The 19,334-nt window shown below is 36.9% G+C and overlaps 1 protein-coding gene across 1 annotated transcript in view; it reads left to right on the top strand.

Annotated features, from left to right (window-relative positions):
- The window catches only part of ADGRD1 (adhesion G protein-coupled receptor D1), a 490,642-nt gene that overhangs the window by 447,086 nt on the left and 24,222 nt on the right, over positions 1-19,334 (top strand). Inside the window, exon 20 of the mRNA XM_074205246.1 lies at positions 3,429-3,520. Coding sequence (XP_074061347.1) covers positions 3,429-3,520 — 92 coding nt within the window. The remainder of the gene's footprint in view (positions 1-3,428; positions 3,521-19,334) is intronic.

Genomic DNA, 19,334 nt, shown 5'->3' with positions numbered 1-19,334 from the left:
TGTTCTGAGATATTAATAACAAAAATTCAAATCAGAACAGCTATGAAGTTCATCTCTCTATCTTACAAATGAACAAAGATGAAAAAAAACCTGACTGTTTGTATGTCTTAGATCCAGTATTGAAGTGATAGGCACACTTATGCATTGTTGGTGGAACTGAGAATTACTGAAACAATTCTGGAAATCAATTTGGAATTATGCTTAAGTGACTAAACTCTCATACACTTTGACCTTAGAAATCTCAGTGCTAAACTTATACCCCAAGGAGATCAATAGTAAATAGAGAAACTCTCCATATAGATTGGAATATTAATATCAGCACTTTTATAGGAGCAAAGAGTGGGAAACAAGGTAGAGATTGAGGCCTTTGTTTTCACCTCTCCATGTCTCCAGAACTTAGTACAATGCCTGACTAATAATAGGTGATTAACAAATGGTGGTTGACTCGGAGAAACAATGAAGGTAATGAAAACATAGTTTATCACTTAATTGATTTTTGCCATAATGACACAAGTAGAAGATAATGAAAGACAGGACTTGTTTCCCATTCTCCTGCTACAATTTCCAGTATTCTTTTTCTCTATATGTTCCTGCTTCCATTATCCAATATCTTCTGACTCTGAAAGTCTATGATCCAATGGTTTATGCTTCAGAAACACAAAAATTCAAGTAATTTTAAACTAGCTAAACAGGAAACCATCTAATTGAGATATAAATGAAGGAGAATGATTTTGCAAAAATAATTGCTTTTTATATAGTAATCATTTATATATACTTATACAGGTATATATATACATATATATATAATATATACCTCTATACACACATTTATCTTATCTATCCATCTCTATATAGTTATGTGTAACACACACATCATAGTGTAAGAATAAAATGAGATAAAAATTATAAAGTGATTTGCAAATCTTAAAGCTGGTTATTATGATTTCACTTCACTGCTGTCATTCTTAGTAACAGGGAAGTTATCTTTAACATCTGCAGAAAAGAAGCAGATAGGTTGCACAGACTTCTCAATTTTCATAATATCCTATTATGTGAAACCTAACAGTTTCCAGGGACCATGTCCCCCTCTACTTCCTTACCCCCCCAATTTTGAGGAACTGGCAAGAATGAGATCCTTCGGCATCTCTGTCTTGGTTTTTATCCTTTTTTGACATCAGTGAACATGACCCTAGGGTAGGGAAAAAACCTGACTGTTTGTACATCTTAGATCCAGTTATTGCAGCATAATTTTCAACCCCTTGATCTTTAACCCTATCATTCAAGCAAGTCAAATCAACAAACATTTGTTAAGCATCTACTATGTGCCAGCACTCTGTTGAGGATTGAGGATATAAAGAAAGGAAAAAAGGCATTTCCTCCTCTGATTTGAGAAGATTCAGATTTCCCCCTTTTCCTTTTATTTTCATTTTAAGACTTCAATCTCTGAAGGTTGAACCAACCTTTTCCTCTATCCATATACCACGCAAATGGGGCGGCCATTGTATTCTACTCAGGTTTGAGTAGGGATAAATTCTTTGAATAGATTGCTCAAGGCTAAGAATTTAGAAGTAAAAGATATAACCAAAGCTTATTTGAATTGGTTCAGTCCCTCTTTGTAATATTCATTCTCTCTTGGGAACATCCTTCTTCCAATGGGCATATAAATTATGATCTTGACTTTGGTTTAATTAGAGAGATGATCAAATGACTATCTTTTTATTAAAATGTTGGCATTATTAATAAAACAATTAAATTACCCAGAAATGATGTCTTTTGACTTTTTTAAATGCCTCACTGCCCTCAAGGAACCTGCAGTTTAAGGAGGGAGACAGCATGCAAATATATATACATATATATAATATCTATACTACATAATTAATCTATATTATTTCTATCTCAATATTTATTATTGCTATTTATTTTTTGTAAAGGCAATGGGGTTAAGTGGCTGAAAAAGTTGGGCATGGTGGGGCCTTGAATTTAAGTTCCAACTAGTTCTTTACAGCCTCCTTGAATTTTAGTAGCAGCAGAAATGAGGCTCTTCCAAATCTTTGTGTTTATCTAAGTCTTTTTTTTTTTGATGGTGAAGATGAGGGGTGGAATGATCTCAGGATAGGAGGATCTTGTTGTCTGTGTATGTCACATGAGCCATCAGGGGCTGGCTGCTGGTGGAGAGGGGCTACTGATTATACTGGATTTCATTCAGAACTATGTCCTGCCATCTCTTGTTTAAAAGGAGTTTTTATTATTTTATTAACTTAGTAATCGTGGCCAAAGCAGAATGTTTCCATTTAAAGAACAGCAAGGAGACTCATGTGGAATGGACCCTCTGGTCTAGAGGGTTTTTTATGTATGTGTGTGTATATATACGCAAATACACTCACATTCATACATAATACATTCTCACACACATGTACTGACACATTCACATGCATTCATATATATACATATACATATACATATACATATACATATACATATACATATACATATACATATACATATACATATACATATACATATACATATACATATACATATACATATACATATACATATACATATACATATATATATCAGTTCATTGCTAACTTTGCAACTGTGACCAAGTCATTTCTACCTCTAGACCTCAGTTTTCACATCAGTAAAGAGAGGATAATATTCCCTTCCCTGGCTACCTCCCAGAATAGTTACTGAAAAACTGAGTGATCAATATGTATATTATATACATAAATCATATATGTATATATGAATGCATGTGAATGTGTGAGTACATGTGTGAGAATGTATATATGTGTGAATGTGAGTGTATTTGAGTATGTGTATGTATGATTATAAGTGAATGAGAATGTGTGTATGAAGTGTGTGTATGTGAGTGTGAGAATGTATATTATATGTATATGCATGTGAATATAAATATATGAATATGTGTGTATTGAATGTGTGTTTATATGTATTTGGGTGTATATTTGTTTGTGACCATTCATGTATAAGAACACATGCAGGTGTGGATGTATGTGAATATACATGTATGAGAGGGTATATATGCATGTGAGTGGGTATAAGTACATGACTGTATACGAGCATGTTTGTCTATGAATTGAGCACAGTAGTAATAATTTCTTTGCTTGTCTGGGTATCCTGCTGTCTTTTCTATATTTTTATTAGTGTTAGCATTTTATGCTCATTTTCTTCATTCTCTCTCATCTAAAAAAGAACCAAATAAACAGAATGTATTGAAAAGGGAAAATATCAAAAAAAACTGAACACATCTTCCCTTTCTACTTACACCATTATGACTCAACAAACTCATCACCTCTCCTTACCCCAAATAGAACTCCAACATTATAGCCATTGAGTAAAGCAAATGGCCACATTCCTAGTATACTGTGCATCTTGACTTTCCTTTGTCATTTCTCTTTGGACAGGTCAACATTGGCATTCTCATTGCTGTGACCAGAGTCATCTCCAGGATCAGTGCAGAGAACTACAAGGTCCATGGAGAGGCAAATGGTTTTAAGTAAGTCCTATCTCCATGTTATCTGTGTGAAAACACTGTAATACTGCAGGGACTCAAGTTAGGGAATTAGGAGACCTATATTCTGTCTTATATCTAGATCCGTTCATTGCTAACTTTGCAACTGTGACCAAGTCATTTCTACCTCTAGACCTCAGTTTTCACATCAGTAAAGAGAAGATAATATTCCCTTCCCTGTCTACCTCCCAGAACAGTGACTGAAAAACTGAGTGATCAAACAAGTGACAAAATTTGGCAAATGGGAAATGTTGTCCTTCATCATAGCTCATGTTTATATAGTAATGTGAGGTTTGTTAAATACTTTACTTAAATCATATTATCTGATCTTCACAATAATCCAATAAGGTAGGTTTTCTGTTTAATTTCATTTAATTTCAGAGAAGTCAATTGAAGTCACAGAGTTAGAAAGTATAAGAATCAAGATTTGAATCTAAGTCATCCTGACTTCAGGTCCATCATGCTAATCTGCCTCTAATATAACAAAATGTAAAAACGGTGTTGATGCTAATTAGTACTTATTTCTTTGTTTCTTTCCTTCCTTTCATGGTTTTCTTTCTTTCTTCCTCCTCTCCTTTCTTCTTCCCCTTCTCCTTTTCTTTTCCCTTCCCCCCTTTTTCTCTTCCTCCTCCTCTTCTTCCTCCTTGTCCTCATCCTCCTCATTCTCTGCCTCCTTGTTCTCTGGCTCTCTCTCTTTCTTTCTTTCTTTCTTTCTTTCTTTCTTTCTTTCTTTCTTTCTTTCTTTCTTTCTTTCTTCTTTCTTTCTTTCTTTCTTTCTCTCTTTCTCTCTTTCTCTCTCTCTCTCTCTTTCTCTCTTTCTTCTTCTTCTTCTTCTTCTTCTTCTTCTTTTCCTTCTCTTCTCTTCCTCTTAGACCCCTAAATATCTTGTAATCTCACTTCATATTTCATGAAAGAAATGGCTGAATACCAAAGTGCAGTGACTTGTGTAATACTAAGGGAGGAGTAGGACAGTTAGATGGCACAGTAGATAAAGGAATCAGCTAGAGTTAAGACCCAGACCCTTAATAGCAGTGTGACCCTGGACAAGTCACTTAACCCTGTTTGTCTCAGTTCTTCATCTACAAAAGAGCTGAAGAAGGAAATGATAAACCACTCCAGTATCTTTGCCAAGAAAAACCCCAAATTGGGTTGCTGAGTCCTACACAACTGAAAAGATTGAACAACAATGGGAGGAGTAGAACTCAGGTCTTCTGATTTCTTATATTTTTGGGTGGGGCAAGGGAAATCTGCCCATCAAGAACAATTATTAACCAGCCTTGTCATAATCACAGACGAAGACAATTTTGGTACCATGTTATGAGTTCACGCACTTTTCTGTCTTAGAACATTTTGCAACAAGTGTGGGTTTGACCATAGATAGTCTACAGAGCTCACCTGGTGAGTGGAAGACCCATGGAAAGCTTCAGATCCCTTCTTTCCCAATAACCACCCAATACACAGTCATATACAAACAGATTCATTCCTTAGTGAGAATCTTAGGGAGCAAACTCCCTTGAGTAAAGAAACAGGAAGAATTAAAATTCTGAAGAGGAGGGCTAAGTTCATTTTACCCATACTTGAGACTGGTTTTAATGGATGGAGGTGAGCTGGGTGAGTAAGAGAAGAAAGGTATCAGGGAAAGCAGAGGGACACTGTGTATTTGATGGTGGCCCTTGGGCAAATAAAGGGAACAGGAAGGGGGCACAGAAATAGAAGTCGAAAGTTAGAGAGGAAAAACACCCATTCCTCTATTAATACTCATTTTCTCTTTATTTTGAAGGGCTCACTAAGCTAGTAAATGAAGGGAATATTATGGATGTACTTTGCCTCATTTTTAGCAAAGAGTTTGAGAAACCATCCCATATAGTTTTTATCATGAAGAAGGAGAGATGCAGACTGAGCTATCATATAATTAGAGGGATTAATTGGCTGACTGACTAGAGTTCACTATGTTGTTAGTAGTTCAGTGCCAACAAGACAAGAGGTCACCAGAGGAATTCCAAAGGGATCTTTACTTGACCTTGTGGTGTTGAGCATTTTTTTTTATCAATGATGTGGATTAAGGCATAGATGTTATGCTCATCACACCTACACATAAATGAGAGGGATCCAAAAAGACAGGCACCAGAACATTGACTTGAAACTAATAACATTAAATTCAATAGAGATCAATGTAAATTTGAGCACAACAAATAATCAGTTTTATAAATAGGGTATAAATGCCTAGGAGAAAGATTAGAAGTTCTTAAGGGTGGACAGGCTTGATTTGAGTTGGTTGGAAACCCCAAAACTGAGACTAGCTGAGACTACATTAATAAAGACCTAGAGCAGATAGAACTCTAAACTAAACCACTAGCTGTGTGACTCTGAGCAAGTCATTTAACCCTGTATGCCTTAGTTTTTCTCATCTGTAAAATGAGTGAGAGAAGAAAAAAGGCAAAGAAAACCCCAAATGGAGTCATGAAAAGTCAGACACAACTGAAAACAGCACAACAACAAGCAACAGGAATAGGAAGATGGTAGTCTCACTGTACTCAGCCTTGTCAGTTGATAGTTAATAAATAATCAACTATTGACCATGAGCAAGTCAAAGAGCTTCTTCAATCTTAGTTTCATTATCTATAAAGTCTATGAAATGAGCTTGGCCTTGATTGAACTCTCAGATTTCCTCCAGATATAACAATATGGCAATGTAGCAAAGAAGCAAATTTAAACTTGATGTAAAGGTGGAAAATTTTTCCTAACAGAATTGGTTCAAGAATGGGCTGGGCTGCCTAGAGAAGAAGTGGCTTCCCCTTCCTTGGGAAGATATGTAAGTGTAGTCTCTGAGAAGAGACATATTATAGTAGGGATTCCTTTCACCTTTGAGTGTGTTGAATGCCCCTGTCCACCAGGGGATTCATTCAGCTCAGGAGAGAAAAGAACCATGTGCACACTCAGGTGGCATGCTAGCAGAACAATTAGCAGAGCTGTTTATTGGTAGTATCAAACAGTTCTTTATGGTGGAAAACCACGAATTTAGCATACAAGATAAAAACAATGTTGTAACTCTAATTTGGGCAGGATGAAACCTGGCTCAATGTAACTCAGGTCAAGGTTGGGAACAGGGCTATCAACAAATGAGGCCATGAATGACACAGTTGTGTTATCAAATCAGAGTTCCATGGAAAGCCTTCAGCTCGAGGATCACCAGAGCTTAGTGTTTTTTTTTTTTTAGTCATAACTGACCTTCTAACTCAAACTTGCTCAAGTGGACATCAACAGAGTTGAATTATATAGCAATTATGATCCCTTCCTGCTCTCAGATTCTATGGTCCTATAATCTTATGACTTGGATGCAAATCCTACCTTGGAGGCTTCCTATTTGTATGACTTGGAACAAGGCATTTAACCTCCATAGACCTCTGTTTTCTGCTCTGTTAAATAACAAATTCAGACTAGATGGCTTCTGAAATCCTCTCAATCTTTAGATCCATGGCCCTTGGATTCCAAGACAAACTTAGCTCATTTCCCAATGTTTCTACCTATGGGTCAATGCTTTCTCTATAAATCTGCCATGCTTGTATCCATTTTCATTCTGGAACACTTAGTCTGGTTTCTAAAATGCCAACAATTTTCAGCTCTCAGTGGCACTAGCATAATTAAAGTTACTTTTGTTACACTACATCATTTTCGAAGTGAAAGGGAAAACAGTAAATATGCCTGCACCAAAAATCTATAAGACAATTATTTTGCAATGAATTCAAAACACTAGAAATTAAAATGACAAGCTGCCAGGGTCTCGTGGCCTTCAGAAACCCATAGAAGGCAGCAGCATGTAGGAAGAAGGATCTGGTTTGGCCACGGATAGCAGATATTCATTTGTACACCAACCCCTGTTTGATTCAGTGGAGTCACTAAAGGTGTTACTCTCTGATGAAACTCATTATGAAGCTGCCATCATAAAATAGTAAGAGTACTGCCTTTGGTGACAGAGGATCTGGGTTTAAATTTTACTTCTATTACCTATTTCCTCTTTGACTTGGAACAAGTCACTCACTTTCCCTGGACCTCAATATTCTCACCTATAAAATGGAGTTGGACTTAATGTCTTCTAAGATTCTTTCCAGTTCTAAATCTGTGACCATTGGCACTGACCCCTTCAAAAGTCAACATAGAACCCTGCAATTCTCTAATGGCTTCTCACTTCCTAGAAATCCTGTCTCCTCAGCATTCAAGGCTGTCCCCATGAACTGGGGACCATGAAACTTGAATGAAGGAAGCTCACCTGTGTTTGAATCCCACTTCAACTGCATGCTCTTCTGGTGACTGAGACCATGATGCTTCACCTAAAAAATCAAATGTTGTTTGGTTTTTTGTTTAGTAATTTTCAGTTGGATCTGACTCTTTGTGACCTCTTTTGGGATTTTCTTGGCCAAGATACTAGAATGATTTGTTATTTCCTTCTCCAGCTCATTTTACATGATGCAAACAGGGCTAAGTAACTTGACAAAGCTATTAAGTGTCTGAGGCTGCCTGTGAATCCCTGACTTCAGGCTAAGCAATACAATAATAAAATCCCTGGACTGCATACCTTATGTAAAAAATACTATGTAAAACTAAAAGAGCTTTCCAAATATAAGAGACAGATAAATAGATTGATGGTAGATAGTAGAGCTAAGCAGATAGAAATAATTGATATATAAACAGGTAATTGATAGAAGTTAACGGATGAATGGAGACAATTGATAGTAGACCAATGAAAGATAGACAAATAGATAATTGATGGATAAGTAATTAATAGTTAATAGACAGTAGATAGATACAATAAATGTAGGCAGATAGATAAATAGGTAAATAAACAGATAGTGATTGATAGAACTAGATCACTGTTTATCTCTTAGATTTCTATCCTCTATCAACTTATCTTCTATATAATCTGCCTATCTTTCTGGCTGCTCTCTTATCTATCTCTCCTAACTACCTTTATTTCTATCTATCTCTATCAATCATCTGGCTATCTATCTATCTATCTATCTATCTATCTATCTATCTATCATCATCGTCATTATCTTCTGAGTCTTTGGACTCCAGGTCCAGCTCTTTTTCCACTATGGTGCCATCTGAATTCATATCTTGCCTAGGTCATTTGTTTGATATGTGAATGTGAGAAAAAGAAGTCTGTCTGTGAATATATTTGTTGGTCTGTGTTGTTAACAGATCTTTTGGGGATTAGGAAAGTTCAAGGAGCTGGTGGATCAGGAAGGTTTCATGTAGAACATAATACTCCCATTCAGTCTTGAAGGAGTTCAAGAGTTCTTGGAAGTGGAGTTGATGTTGCAGAGATTTCCATACATTGGTGGTGGGGGAGCATGGGGGTTCAAAAAAGGAGTTTCTCTCCATCTGTCCCCTAGAGTTCATGGAAAGAAGAGAATTCATGAATTTGTTCCCATGCTCAGCATGAGTATGTCAATGAATTGTGATCTCAAATAAGCATTTGATGAGGGCTTGACTTTTGCTAGGTCAGCTTGCTGTAGGGTACAGATTTTCTTCATGGGAAGCAATGACATGGAGCAAAATGGACATTTGCACAGAATGATAATAATCTATTTGGGGGTACTTCATGCATGCTTCTTCGCCATGAACAATGTGACTACTTTTGTAAACAAGCCCATTTAGTCAGGAGGTCACAAAATGCTCCTCAGAACATCCATCATTACTGGGGTCTTGTCAGGAGCCCCCCAGGAGGCCATGGCTCATCAGACACCTACTCTGATGGAAACTCTCAGGTGCTTTTAAAGTCTTGAAAGGAAAGTCTTCAGTTTATCCCAACAAACATTTATTGAATACCTACCTACTATGTTCAAAACCCCATCCTACATACTCCAGGGGAATACAAATCCAATATGTTTCCTACTATACTAAACATTCAAGGTATTTTATTCATACTGTTCATTTGACACTTATCACCTAGAGCCTTGGGCCATTCAGGGAATTGGGTGGTACATATAGCATATAGAACTCTAGGGGAGGCTAGGTGGTGCAGTGGATAAAGCACCGGCCTTGGAGTCAGGAGTACCTGGGTTCAAATCTGGTCTCAGACACTTAATAATTACCTAGCTGTGTGGCCTTGGGCAAGCCACTTAACACCATTTGCCTTGCAAAAATCTAAAAATAAAATTAAAAAATAAAAAAATAGAACTCTAGATATTTTGTTAAGACACAATAAGTTATATCTGACTCTTCATGACCCCATTTGGGGTTTTCTCAGCAAAGATATTGGAGGGATTAACCATTTCCTTCTCCAGTTCATTTTACAAATGAGGGAACTGAGGCAAGCAGGACTAAGTGACTCACCCAGGGTCACACAGTTAGGAAATGTCTGAGGCCAGATTTGAACTCACAAAGATGAGTCTTTTTGACTCCAGGTTTAGTGCTCTATCCACTATAGCCATCTCAGTTCATATCCAACCGAGGTGATTTATTTGATATGTGAATGTGAGCAAATCACTTAATCTCTCAGCCTCAGTTTCCTCATCTTTAACATTAGTCCAAAGGTTCTTGGAAGGGGAGTTGATGTTGCAGATAGATGACTCTATCTCCTCCTTCTATGATGCTATTGCTCTCTGCGGAACTATTAACCCACTGAGGGCAGGCACTTGATATTTTTCATCATGATATCTCACCCAACTTTGCATGTAATAGAACCATGGTCAATATTTGTCATATAACTGGATAGGTAAGACGAACTCATTCTAGGTGCTATAATAGATAGCACATTGGACTTGGATTCAAGAAGACCTGAGTTCAAATTCTGCCTCAGACACTTCCCAGTTGTATGACCCTGGGCAAGTCACTTTACCTCTGTTTGCCTCCGTGTCCTTAATTATAAAATATTCTTCACAGGGTTCTTATAAGTATCAAATGAGAGGCATAAAGTGCTTAACATGATGTCTTGGTACCTTATAGAAGCTGAATAAATATGTATTTCCTTCCTTCTAGAAAGAGAGGATAACAGGAAAAGAAGTGAAAGCAAAACATCTGAGTGACAGATCTGAATGCCACAAATTATGTTTCCTTTGGTATCTATCTTTGCATCTATTGAATATAATCATTTTCATGATATATAAATAGTGTGACTTTCACAAGCAGAGACTGAAAAGTCTCTCTATGTGTCTGTGCATGTATGTGTGTATGTGTATCTGTGCAAGTATGTGTGTATGTGTATGAATGTGTTATGAGAGTGTGTATGTGTGCATGAGTGTGTATGTCTATGTATATTTTAAAGGGCTAAATGACAGTAGTTTCAGGAAATAAAGAGAAGGCATAATAGATACTTAGGTACCAGCAGAAGCCTAGGTCTCTTGCTGGTCTGCAAGGTTGGTTTCTGTTTGAAATCAGCCTTCTCTGGTCAGGCCCCCACAGGGTTGTCTTTCCAGGGTACACTGTTTTGTATCCCATTTGTCCTGAAGATAGAGTCTCCTTAGCTTCATTCCCAGCAAACGGTTGAGGCGGGGGCTTATTGCCTGTTTTCTCACTGTCTCCTTGGACATGGGCCATTGAGTTGGAAAAAATCAGGATCATTTGTGTAAAATGTAGACTTCATAAGTTGGTGAACCAGAAATGATAGCTATCACAACCAGCCACAAAGAAAGCAATTAGAACATAATTAGAAAAATTCTGGAACCTTTTTTTCCATTTGAGTCCTCGTTTCAGGGTAATCATTTTGCTTGGTGCTGAAGATCTAAATATTCACCTAGTCTAGTGGTGTAACCCTTTTTAAGTTCCACCAACATGCTTAATTTGATTTTTTTCTTTGCTGTTTGGGCCATTATTAAACAAGATGCAAAATTCATATATGCGACTTAGAAGGAATCATAGCAGCCATGGTGAGGCAATATATAGATCACAGGACACTAGATTTGCAGATAGCAAATCCCAGCTCTGCTAATTAAGAGCTGTGTGACCCTAAGTAGTTGATTTAACTTCTCTGGAACTCAACTCCCTTTGAGTTTGGACTCCATGGTTTCCAAGTTAACATCATTTCCAGCTCTAGAACTACCTAGATCTCTACAGTTTATCTAGTTCATGCAGATCTAGAGGCAGCTAGGAGGTAGAATAGATGCTGGTCCTAGAGTCAGGAAGGGATGATGAGTTTGAATCTGATTTTAGACATTTCTTAGATACAAGGCCCTGGGGTAAATCATTTGAGCTCTGTCTGTCTCAATTTCCTCACCTGGTAAAATGGGGATCATAATAGTGAATACCTTCCAGGGTTGTAGTGAGGATGAAATGGGATAATATTTCTAAAGGACTTTACACACCTTAAAGCTTTATATAAAATTATAAATGCTAATTGATATTATTATTATGTTAACTATCATTGTTGACAATATTAATGAACCTCTGTATAGTCACATATCTGCAGTTTTTCCTCATTAATATCTTGGGGTTATTTTACTTTTTTATTTTGTTCTTAATGTATCATGATTTATGACTTTAAAAGCATATTTTGATTCCCTCAATGATTGTTCTCTTTAAAGGAGATCATTTCCAGGATGTGAAGATCATAAATAAATAATTCATCATGTTTTTGTTTTCAAGCGACAAACTTCTATTAAGTCTATGCTGAATGTGTCTCCATTACCATTTAATTTAGTCCCTCATCTTGTTGGCTAGGGGGCATCAGGGGTAGGGGCAATAGCAGGATACTTACCTGCTCTGCATCAGGCACCATACATGAAGACCCTGTGATAATAATGTTGTTCTTGAGTTCTTCTCAGTAGCTTTTCACCAGTCAGCCTTATCCCTTGCTAAATCAGTGTTATACTGAATTTAACCTTTATTCAGAACCAACTTTTTCCTTGTGTCCCAACATTAGTTTGTTAGTTGTAAAAAGGAAATCTTTTTCCCTTGTTATTGCTGATAATGTAAAAGGATGCTCAATGGTCTTGTTCCAGCAGGCACAAGATATAATATATATATATATATATATATATATATATATATATATATATATATATATACACACACATAGATGAATTAGATATAATAGGGCTATGCCAATCACCTGTTGAGAAGCATCTTAGAATCACAGATAAAGAGATGGTCTCAGAGCATTCAAGTCCTATCTCTGGCCTATTCCTATTATATGATTCTGGGGCAACTCATTTAACCCCCCAGTGTGCCAGACAATCCTCTAAGACTGTAAGTTGCTGAAAATGTGCTAGTCTACTTTGATGGACGAACTTTTCACACAAAGAGATTCCTATATCAATTAAAAAAACCCCAAAACACCCATCTTCCCCCTCCCACAAAAAATCCAACCATCAACAGCTGAAAAGAATAGCCTATAACAAAACTATTCTTTCCATTCCATACTCCAAGATCATAATGGCCTTTTCTTTGCCCCCATTCTCAAAGGGGAATCTCATCTTCCTTTTTAAACATTAAATGATAAATCTGATCTTATACAGTTAAGAAAAGGAACTGGTATAAAACTCTGTCTTTCCCCTGGGAGCTCAACTCATAGGAGGGAATGAAGCACAAAGAGACATAAGAATTGACTAGTTCACCAATTGAGGTACATCCTACCTGTAGACTCTTTTCCAGAAGTATCTCTGAAATCCACACCACCTTCTTCACTCCCATTGTCTCAGCTCTAGTCCAGACTCTCACTGCTGCCTGCCTAGCCTACTTGCAAGAGCATCCTCAATTTTTTCCTCCTGCTTTTCAATTTGCCCTTTCTTCCATAATCTTATCTATACATAGATGTGGATATGACTAACTCTGCCCAAGAATTTTTAGTGATTCCTAATTACCTGCCTAACATAATTCAAATTTGGACATTTAAGTTTCTTTACAATCTGGCATTGGCCTTTTGTTTTATTATTTCTTTCACATAGGCTAAATATCAACTTAATGACATTCTTCCTTTCTACTTCAAAATTAGACCCAAGACCTTCTGCACTAGAGAATTTGTATATATACATATATTGCTCTTTATACCTGGAAATTTCTATAGAGTAGATAGAGTCAGGCCTGAAGTCAGACAAATCTGAATTCAAATCCATTCTTAAACACTTGTTAGCTGTGTGACCTTGGGTAAGTCACATAAACCTGTTTGCCTCAGTCTCCTCATATGTAAAATGAGTTGGAAAAGGAAATGGTTAAATTAATCCAATATGTTTGCCAAGAAAATCCCAAATAGGGGTCACAAAGAGTCAGACATGACTGAAAATAACTGAACAATAATTAAATGTCTTTTGTATTCAGCACACTATTAGGGACAGGGGTGGTGGTATTGGTGCATGATTTTAGATAAGACTAGTCTCTGATGTCTTGTAGCTTATCATCTCCTAAGAGAATAGAACCTATCCAGAAATAACTATTTGTGAATGCTGAAAGCAACTGTGATTCTATTAGCATAGAAAACTCATAGCACAAGAACTCTTTCCACCAGTATAAATTGCAATCTATCTATTACTTAGCAGTTAAGTCTTAGGGAGATGCCATAAATAGGGAGAAGTTAAACAATTTTTTTTTTGCAAGGCAGTGGGGTTAAGTGACTTGCCCAAGGTCACGCAGCTAGGTAATTATTAATTCTAAGGTCGAATTGACTCCTGACTCCAGGGCTGTATTCTATCCACTGTGCCACCTAGCTGCCCTGAAGTTAAACAATTTGTTGAGTCACATAGTTAGATAAACACCCAAGGAAAAAATTGAATCCAAGTCTTGTTGCTTCCAAGTTCAATATTCCCTCTTCTTTCCCAGACTGACAGTACTCTCTTACATAGATAACACAATTATATAAGTGTTTTAAAGAGGGCCCATCTGAACTCAAGTACAAATTCCTTACTGAAGCCTCTCTGGATCTCATCAGTTACTAATGGCCTTTTCCTTCAGACAGCAGACATTTAGTTTTTATTTTACTCTTGATATACTTATGGAATATTATGTTGATTGCCTTGAAGGTTCTTTTTCTGTCTAGAGCTATGATCCTGTGATCTATTTCCTAATCTATAAAAATGGGTTGATGATATCTATAAAGACCTTAGAGAGTTGTTGTAAAGGTCATATGAAATAATATTATAATTATGGCAATAACCTAATATCCATCTAGCCTATTAATATCCTTGTAAAAATGTGATATTTAAAAGTAAATATAGTATCCCAAATGTGGTTGACTATGACTGAAGAGTGATTCTCTCAACTCTTTCTTCATGGGTGCTGTATTTCCCTGTATTTGGGATACTCAAAATACCCTCTTGCTCCCAGATAATGAAATTCTTGACCTCAGGATCTACTGATGGCACATTGATTACTTCACGGTCATAAGAATCAGAGAAATAAAAGTCACCTAATCAGTCCATCTCATTTTCTAAATATTAGAAGAGTTAAAATGACTTGTACCAGATCACATAGCTAGTCAATGGCAGAAACAGTTTCCAAACTCAAGTCAATTTTAGAGCTGGGCTTTAAATTCTTGATAGTAAGGATCTGTTAGGATGCTCCCATGTATTTAAACAAAATGAGGAAGACAGAGGATGGGGTGGAGGAGCAATAAAGACTCTTCTCCCTGAATAACAGTGGTCATAAAGAATGGGCATTAAGATGGCAAAATGATGATAATTAGTTAGTCAGAGGAGGTCGGTTTGCCTTAAAACTAATTAAATGATTGGTTCATTGGGTGGGACAGAATAGATGTGTTGTTTAGTACACATTTTACTAGACACAAGGGGGAAAAATCCTTGACTAGGTTTGTAAACATATGGGCTTGAAACATGGGCAGAGAAAGTAATAAAAGATTAGCATTGAAGGCATCCAAGGGAGTTATTGATACTGGGACTATTATTAGTTTGTGTAAACGAGAAGTTCTAATATTAATCAAGCTCAGAGTCCTACTAACCAAATCCCCCTCCATTCTGAAAATGTAAATGTCTGTTTATTTATTCTTCTTTCAGAGAGAGTGTGACCTAATTTTAAATAGCAGGGCTCCAGTGCTGAATTCCTCTCCATATAATTATCCTTCACCTTCAATAATGGGCATGATGGAGAAGAGTCAAGGTTCAACTGGTTTCTTTCCTCTTTTAGGATTATAGAATTGTAGATTTCACTCTGAAAGGGACCTTGGAACCCATCAAATTCGACCTTTTTGTAAATAGATGAAGAAATTGAGACCCAGAGAGGCGAGGTGGGTTAGCACTATAGCTTAGAGCTAGTAGGGATCTCAAAGGCTGAATCCAACTTCTCCCTTGAAAAGATCACAATAGTTAACATTTCCTTACATAGCGTTTTCTATGTGCCAGACACTGTGTCGGGTAGTTTGCAATGATTATCTCATTTCTTCCTCACAATATCCCTGAGAGATAGGTTCTATTTTTATCCCATTTTACAAATGAGGAAATTGAGGAGGTTGGATTTGAATTCAGGACTTCCTGATTCCAAATCTTCACCCTGTTCCTTGGGAAATTGATGCCTTGAGAGACTGAGTGACTTCCTCAAGGTTATACCCTTAGCTCATTTAATTACAATCTGGCAAACTGGAGAGAGTAGGGGGGATGAGAGACAGATGAAAGATATGAGAAAGGGTTAGAAAGATAGATGGATGGTCAGATGGAGTTAGATTGAAGAATAGATGGATAGAAAGAGATACAAAAGCAAGATGGTTGATCTTAAGAAGCTTATATGGTAGCAAGAGAAGATGAAACATAAAAGAAACTAGATGGAGGGAACAAGGTAGCTGGTGGAGATGAGGCAGTCCAGAAAGTGAGTTTAGTAATGAAATGAGATGCATGACTGGAAGTCTCACAAAATGATGGATAGAAACTTCTCATTATATGAGCAGACCTTAAGAGAGTCATACTAAATGGGCAAAGCAGAGGGTGGTGAGATAGAATAGTCTGGAGAGTGAGTTGAGCTAGAAGTAAAGTAGGAGAGGATTTATTCTATGTTTTTCTAGGTTATCTAGGCTTAAATGAACCAGATGATGACTTTGAACAATCATTCTGCCAATCCAAATCACCTATTTCATAACCACTGCACTTCAATTCAGAAGCAGAGAGCTTACTGACCATGAAGAATCATGTGTGAAATAAAAGTGTACTTTAACTACACTTGGGAGCCTTTGGGGTTATTGTCCCCTATGTGGATGATGGAGGACAAGAGTTTTCCCCTTCCATTTCGACCTACTCTGTTAGGTTTCCACAACATCAAGGGCATGACTGTAGAAATCCTGAAATCCCTGGAATGGAAATACCATCTTTAAAGATGTTGTCATATTTTTCTTGAGCACCTTCATAGCCTCATCCACTGTCACGTACAGCTGTCTGGTCTCTGGAAGAGACAGATGAGGCATCTCTTGGGAAGGGCATATTCACTCTGATGCTGTATAAAATCCATTGGCCAAGTCTCAGCTATAAATGCAAAGTGCTTAGTTGTAAGTTGGATGTACCCCATGGCTGTTAATGCATTGGGATATAATGGAGCATGAATCGATAAAGATGCCAGCAAAGTATGGCTCATTATAAAATACTTCTATGTGGGGAAAAGAAAGATTTATTTGTGAGACTGAACTATTTCTTTTCCTCTTTGGTTTTGGGCACCATCAACAGATTCTCATGCTCATTCATTCAGCAACATTGTTAAGCATCTCCTGTGTATCAGGCAATGTACCAGGTACTAGGGTTACAAAGATTAAAGAGGAAACAATCGCTTCCCTCCCAGAACTTTATGGTCTAATGGAGCAATAAAGCATGTACACAGATAAATAAACACAAAGTATATTCATAGTAAATGCAAAGTATTTTGTGTATGTATGTATAGAGTTAGACAATAAAAATTGCAATAATCATGAAAGGTCTTATATAAAAGATGGTACAAGAGTTGAGAATTGAAGGCAGCTTCAGATTCTTAGAAGCAAAGGTACAGGGGATGAACTTTTCCAGACCTGAGGAAACATTCTTTACAAAGTCATGGAAGCATGCATAATTGATACTATTTTGTTTGAACTCAAAAATTTTTAAATGAATGTTAAAAATTTTTAAAAATATATCATTGATAAATAATTAATGAAATATAAATTATAATTAAAAATCATAAAGATGTGAAATTGGGATGCAGAATATCAAGTATAGATATCATCAGGTATGCCAGCTTGGTTAAAACACAGAATATGTGAGAGGGAAGTTGCTTGAGGAGTAATAATTGCAAGAAAAATTTATATGTGCTATGCAAATAATAAATCTTATCTAATGAAGATCTGATTAAATGTGAAGGACATGGGTAACTTCCCCCTGGCTTCCCTGACCACTCTGATAAAAAATATGCTCCCTGGGGAGACAGAGGAATCAATACAGGGTCTTTACCTTCTAGGAAGTCTTCCGGATGACCCAGGTCTTTACTGAGATTAGTTAGGATTTCAATGAAAAAGTTGAGTCAAATCATTTGGCTTGTTTCCCTTTTCTCATAAAAATGAACTTGTGTAAGATCCCAAAGTGCCTGTTTATGGATTTTATGGATCACTGGGGGCATTCTAATTTCTGACATTAGGAGGGGGAACCTCTAGCCAAGGAGACTCATATCTATGATTCATTTTCTTACTCACATCCATTATATATTCATCATTCATGGAGGGGGCGGTACACAGATCAGAGAGGGCTAAATCCCAGGGTAAACCTTGATGACAAAACTTCTGATAGCCCTGGTTCTAGTTATGAAATTGCAAAATAGTATGTCATCCCTAAACCATATAAGATAAATATTTAAGTCATACCAACTCAGAGAGCAAACATTTAGGCAAACAGTCCATTTTTCCAGCCCTGACGTTGGTCTCTGGAGAAAGCTCTCAGGTTGCTAAGCAATCTTGGGTCCATTTGCATATATTCCCCTAGTGATAGAGCTTTGCCTGAAAAAATAAGTCAGTGGATAAAGTAACATCCATACCTAGAAAGACAACCACATAATGTTGAAAGCCCAATTATTGTACTTGGGATTTAACTACAACTTAGAAGGAAATAAAACTGTCAGAGTGTAAGACACCTGGGTCTTCCAGAAGAAAATCTGGGCCCTGGCTCAGAGGAGAAACACATTTAAAGATGAAGGTGAGGAGGAAGGTGCTTTTCCAAGGAAACAAATCAGCATCTTAATTAAAACAATAATTAGAGATAATTTAATTTAAAATATTCACTCTGAGCATAAGGTAACCTGATGAGGAATGGTTCCCATAATGCCTAGAGGAAATATATCCTTCAAATTGTAAAAGTATGATTTAAATGAGTTTCATTGTTTTGTGCTTTTCATCAGTTATTAGAAGAGGATGGGTCATCCTCAAAGGATTTTTGGGGGGACTTGAGCTTCTGATGGAGGGGAAGTGGGGGAAGTGAGGGAAAACAAACTCAAATTTTAAATGTAGAAGTAGTTGTATTTAAAGCAAAAACCATCATGGACTAGTATCATAGAATAGACTTAAGTTGGCATCTGAGAAGGAATCCACTTGGTCCACTCCCCTCTTTTTAAAAGATGAGGATGCTGAGCTCTAGATAGGTGAAATGAATTGTCCATGGTCATATAATTAGTAACTCTGGTCCTCTGGTTTTAAATTTAGATCAGTGTATTACCCTTCTACACTAATCAGAATATGGGATTAGTGAATCATTGAATGGGATCTGGGAATAATAGATTTTGAGCTGGAGAGAACCTCAGAGGACTATTCAATCCATTATATAGGAAAATTAAAGACCCAGGAAGTAAACTAATTTGCCCAATGTCACCAGATAGTAAATGACAGAGCTAAGATTCATACTCAGATTCTCTGTGCCTA

The sequence above is a fragment of the Macrotis lagotis genome, chromosome X (assembly GCF_037893015.1).
Source record: "Macrotis lagotis isolate mMagLag1 chromosome X, bilby.v1.9.chrom.fasta, whole genome shotgun sequence".
NCBI lineage: Eukaryota > Metazoa > Chordata > Mammalia > Peramelemorphia > Peramelidae > Macrotis > Macrotis lagotis.
This window is presented reverse-complemented; position numbering and strand designations above follow the sequence as displayed.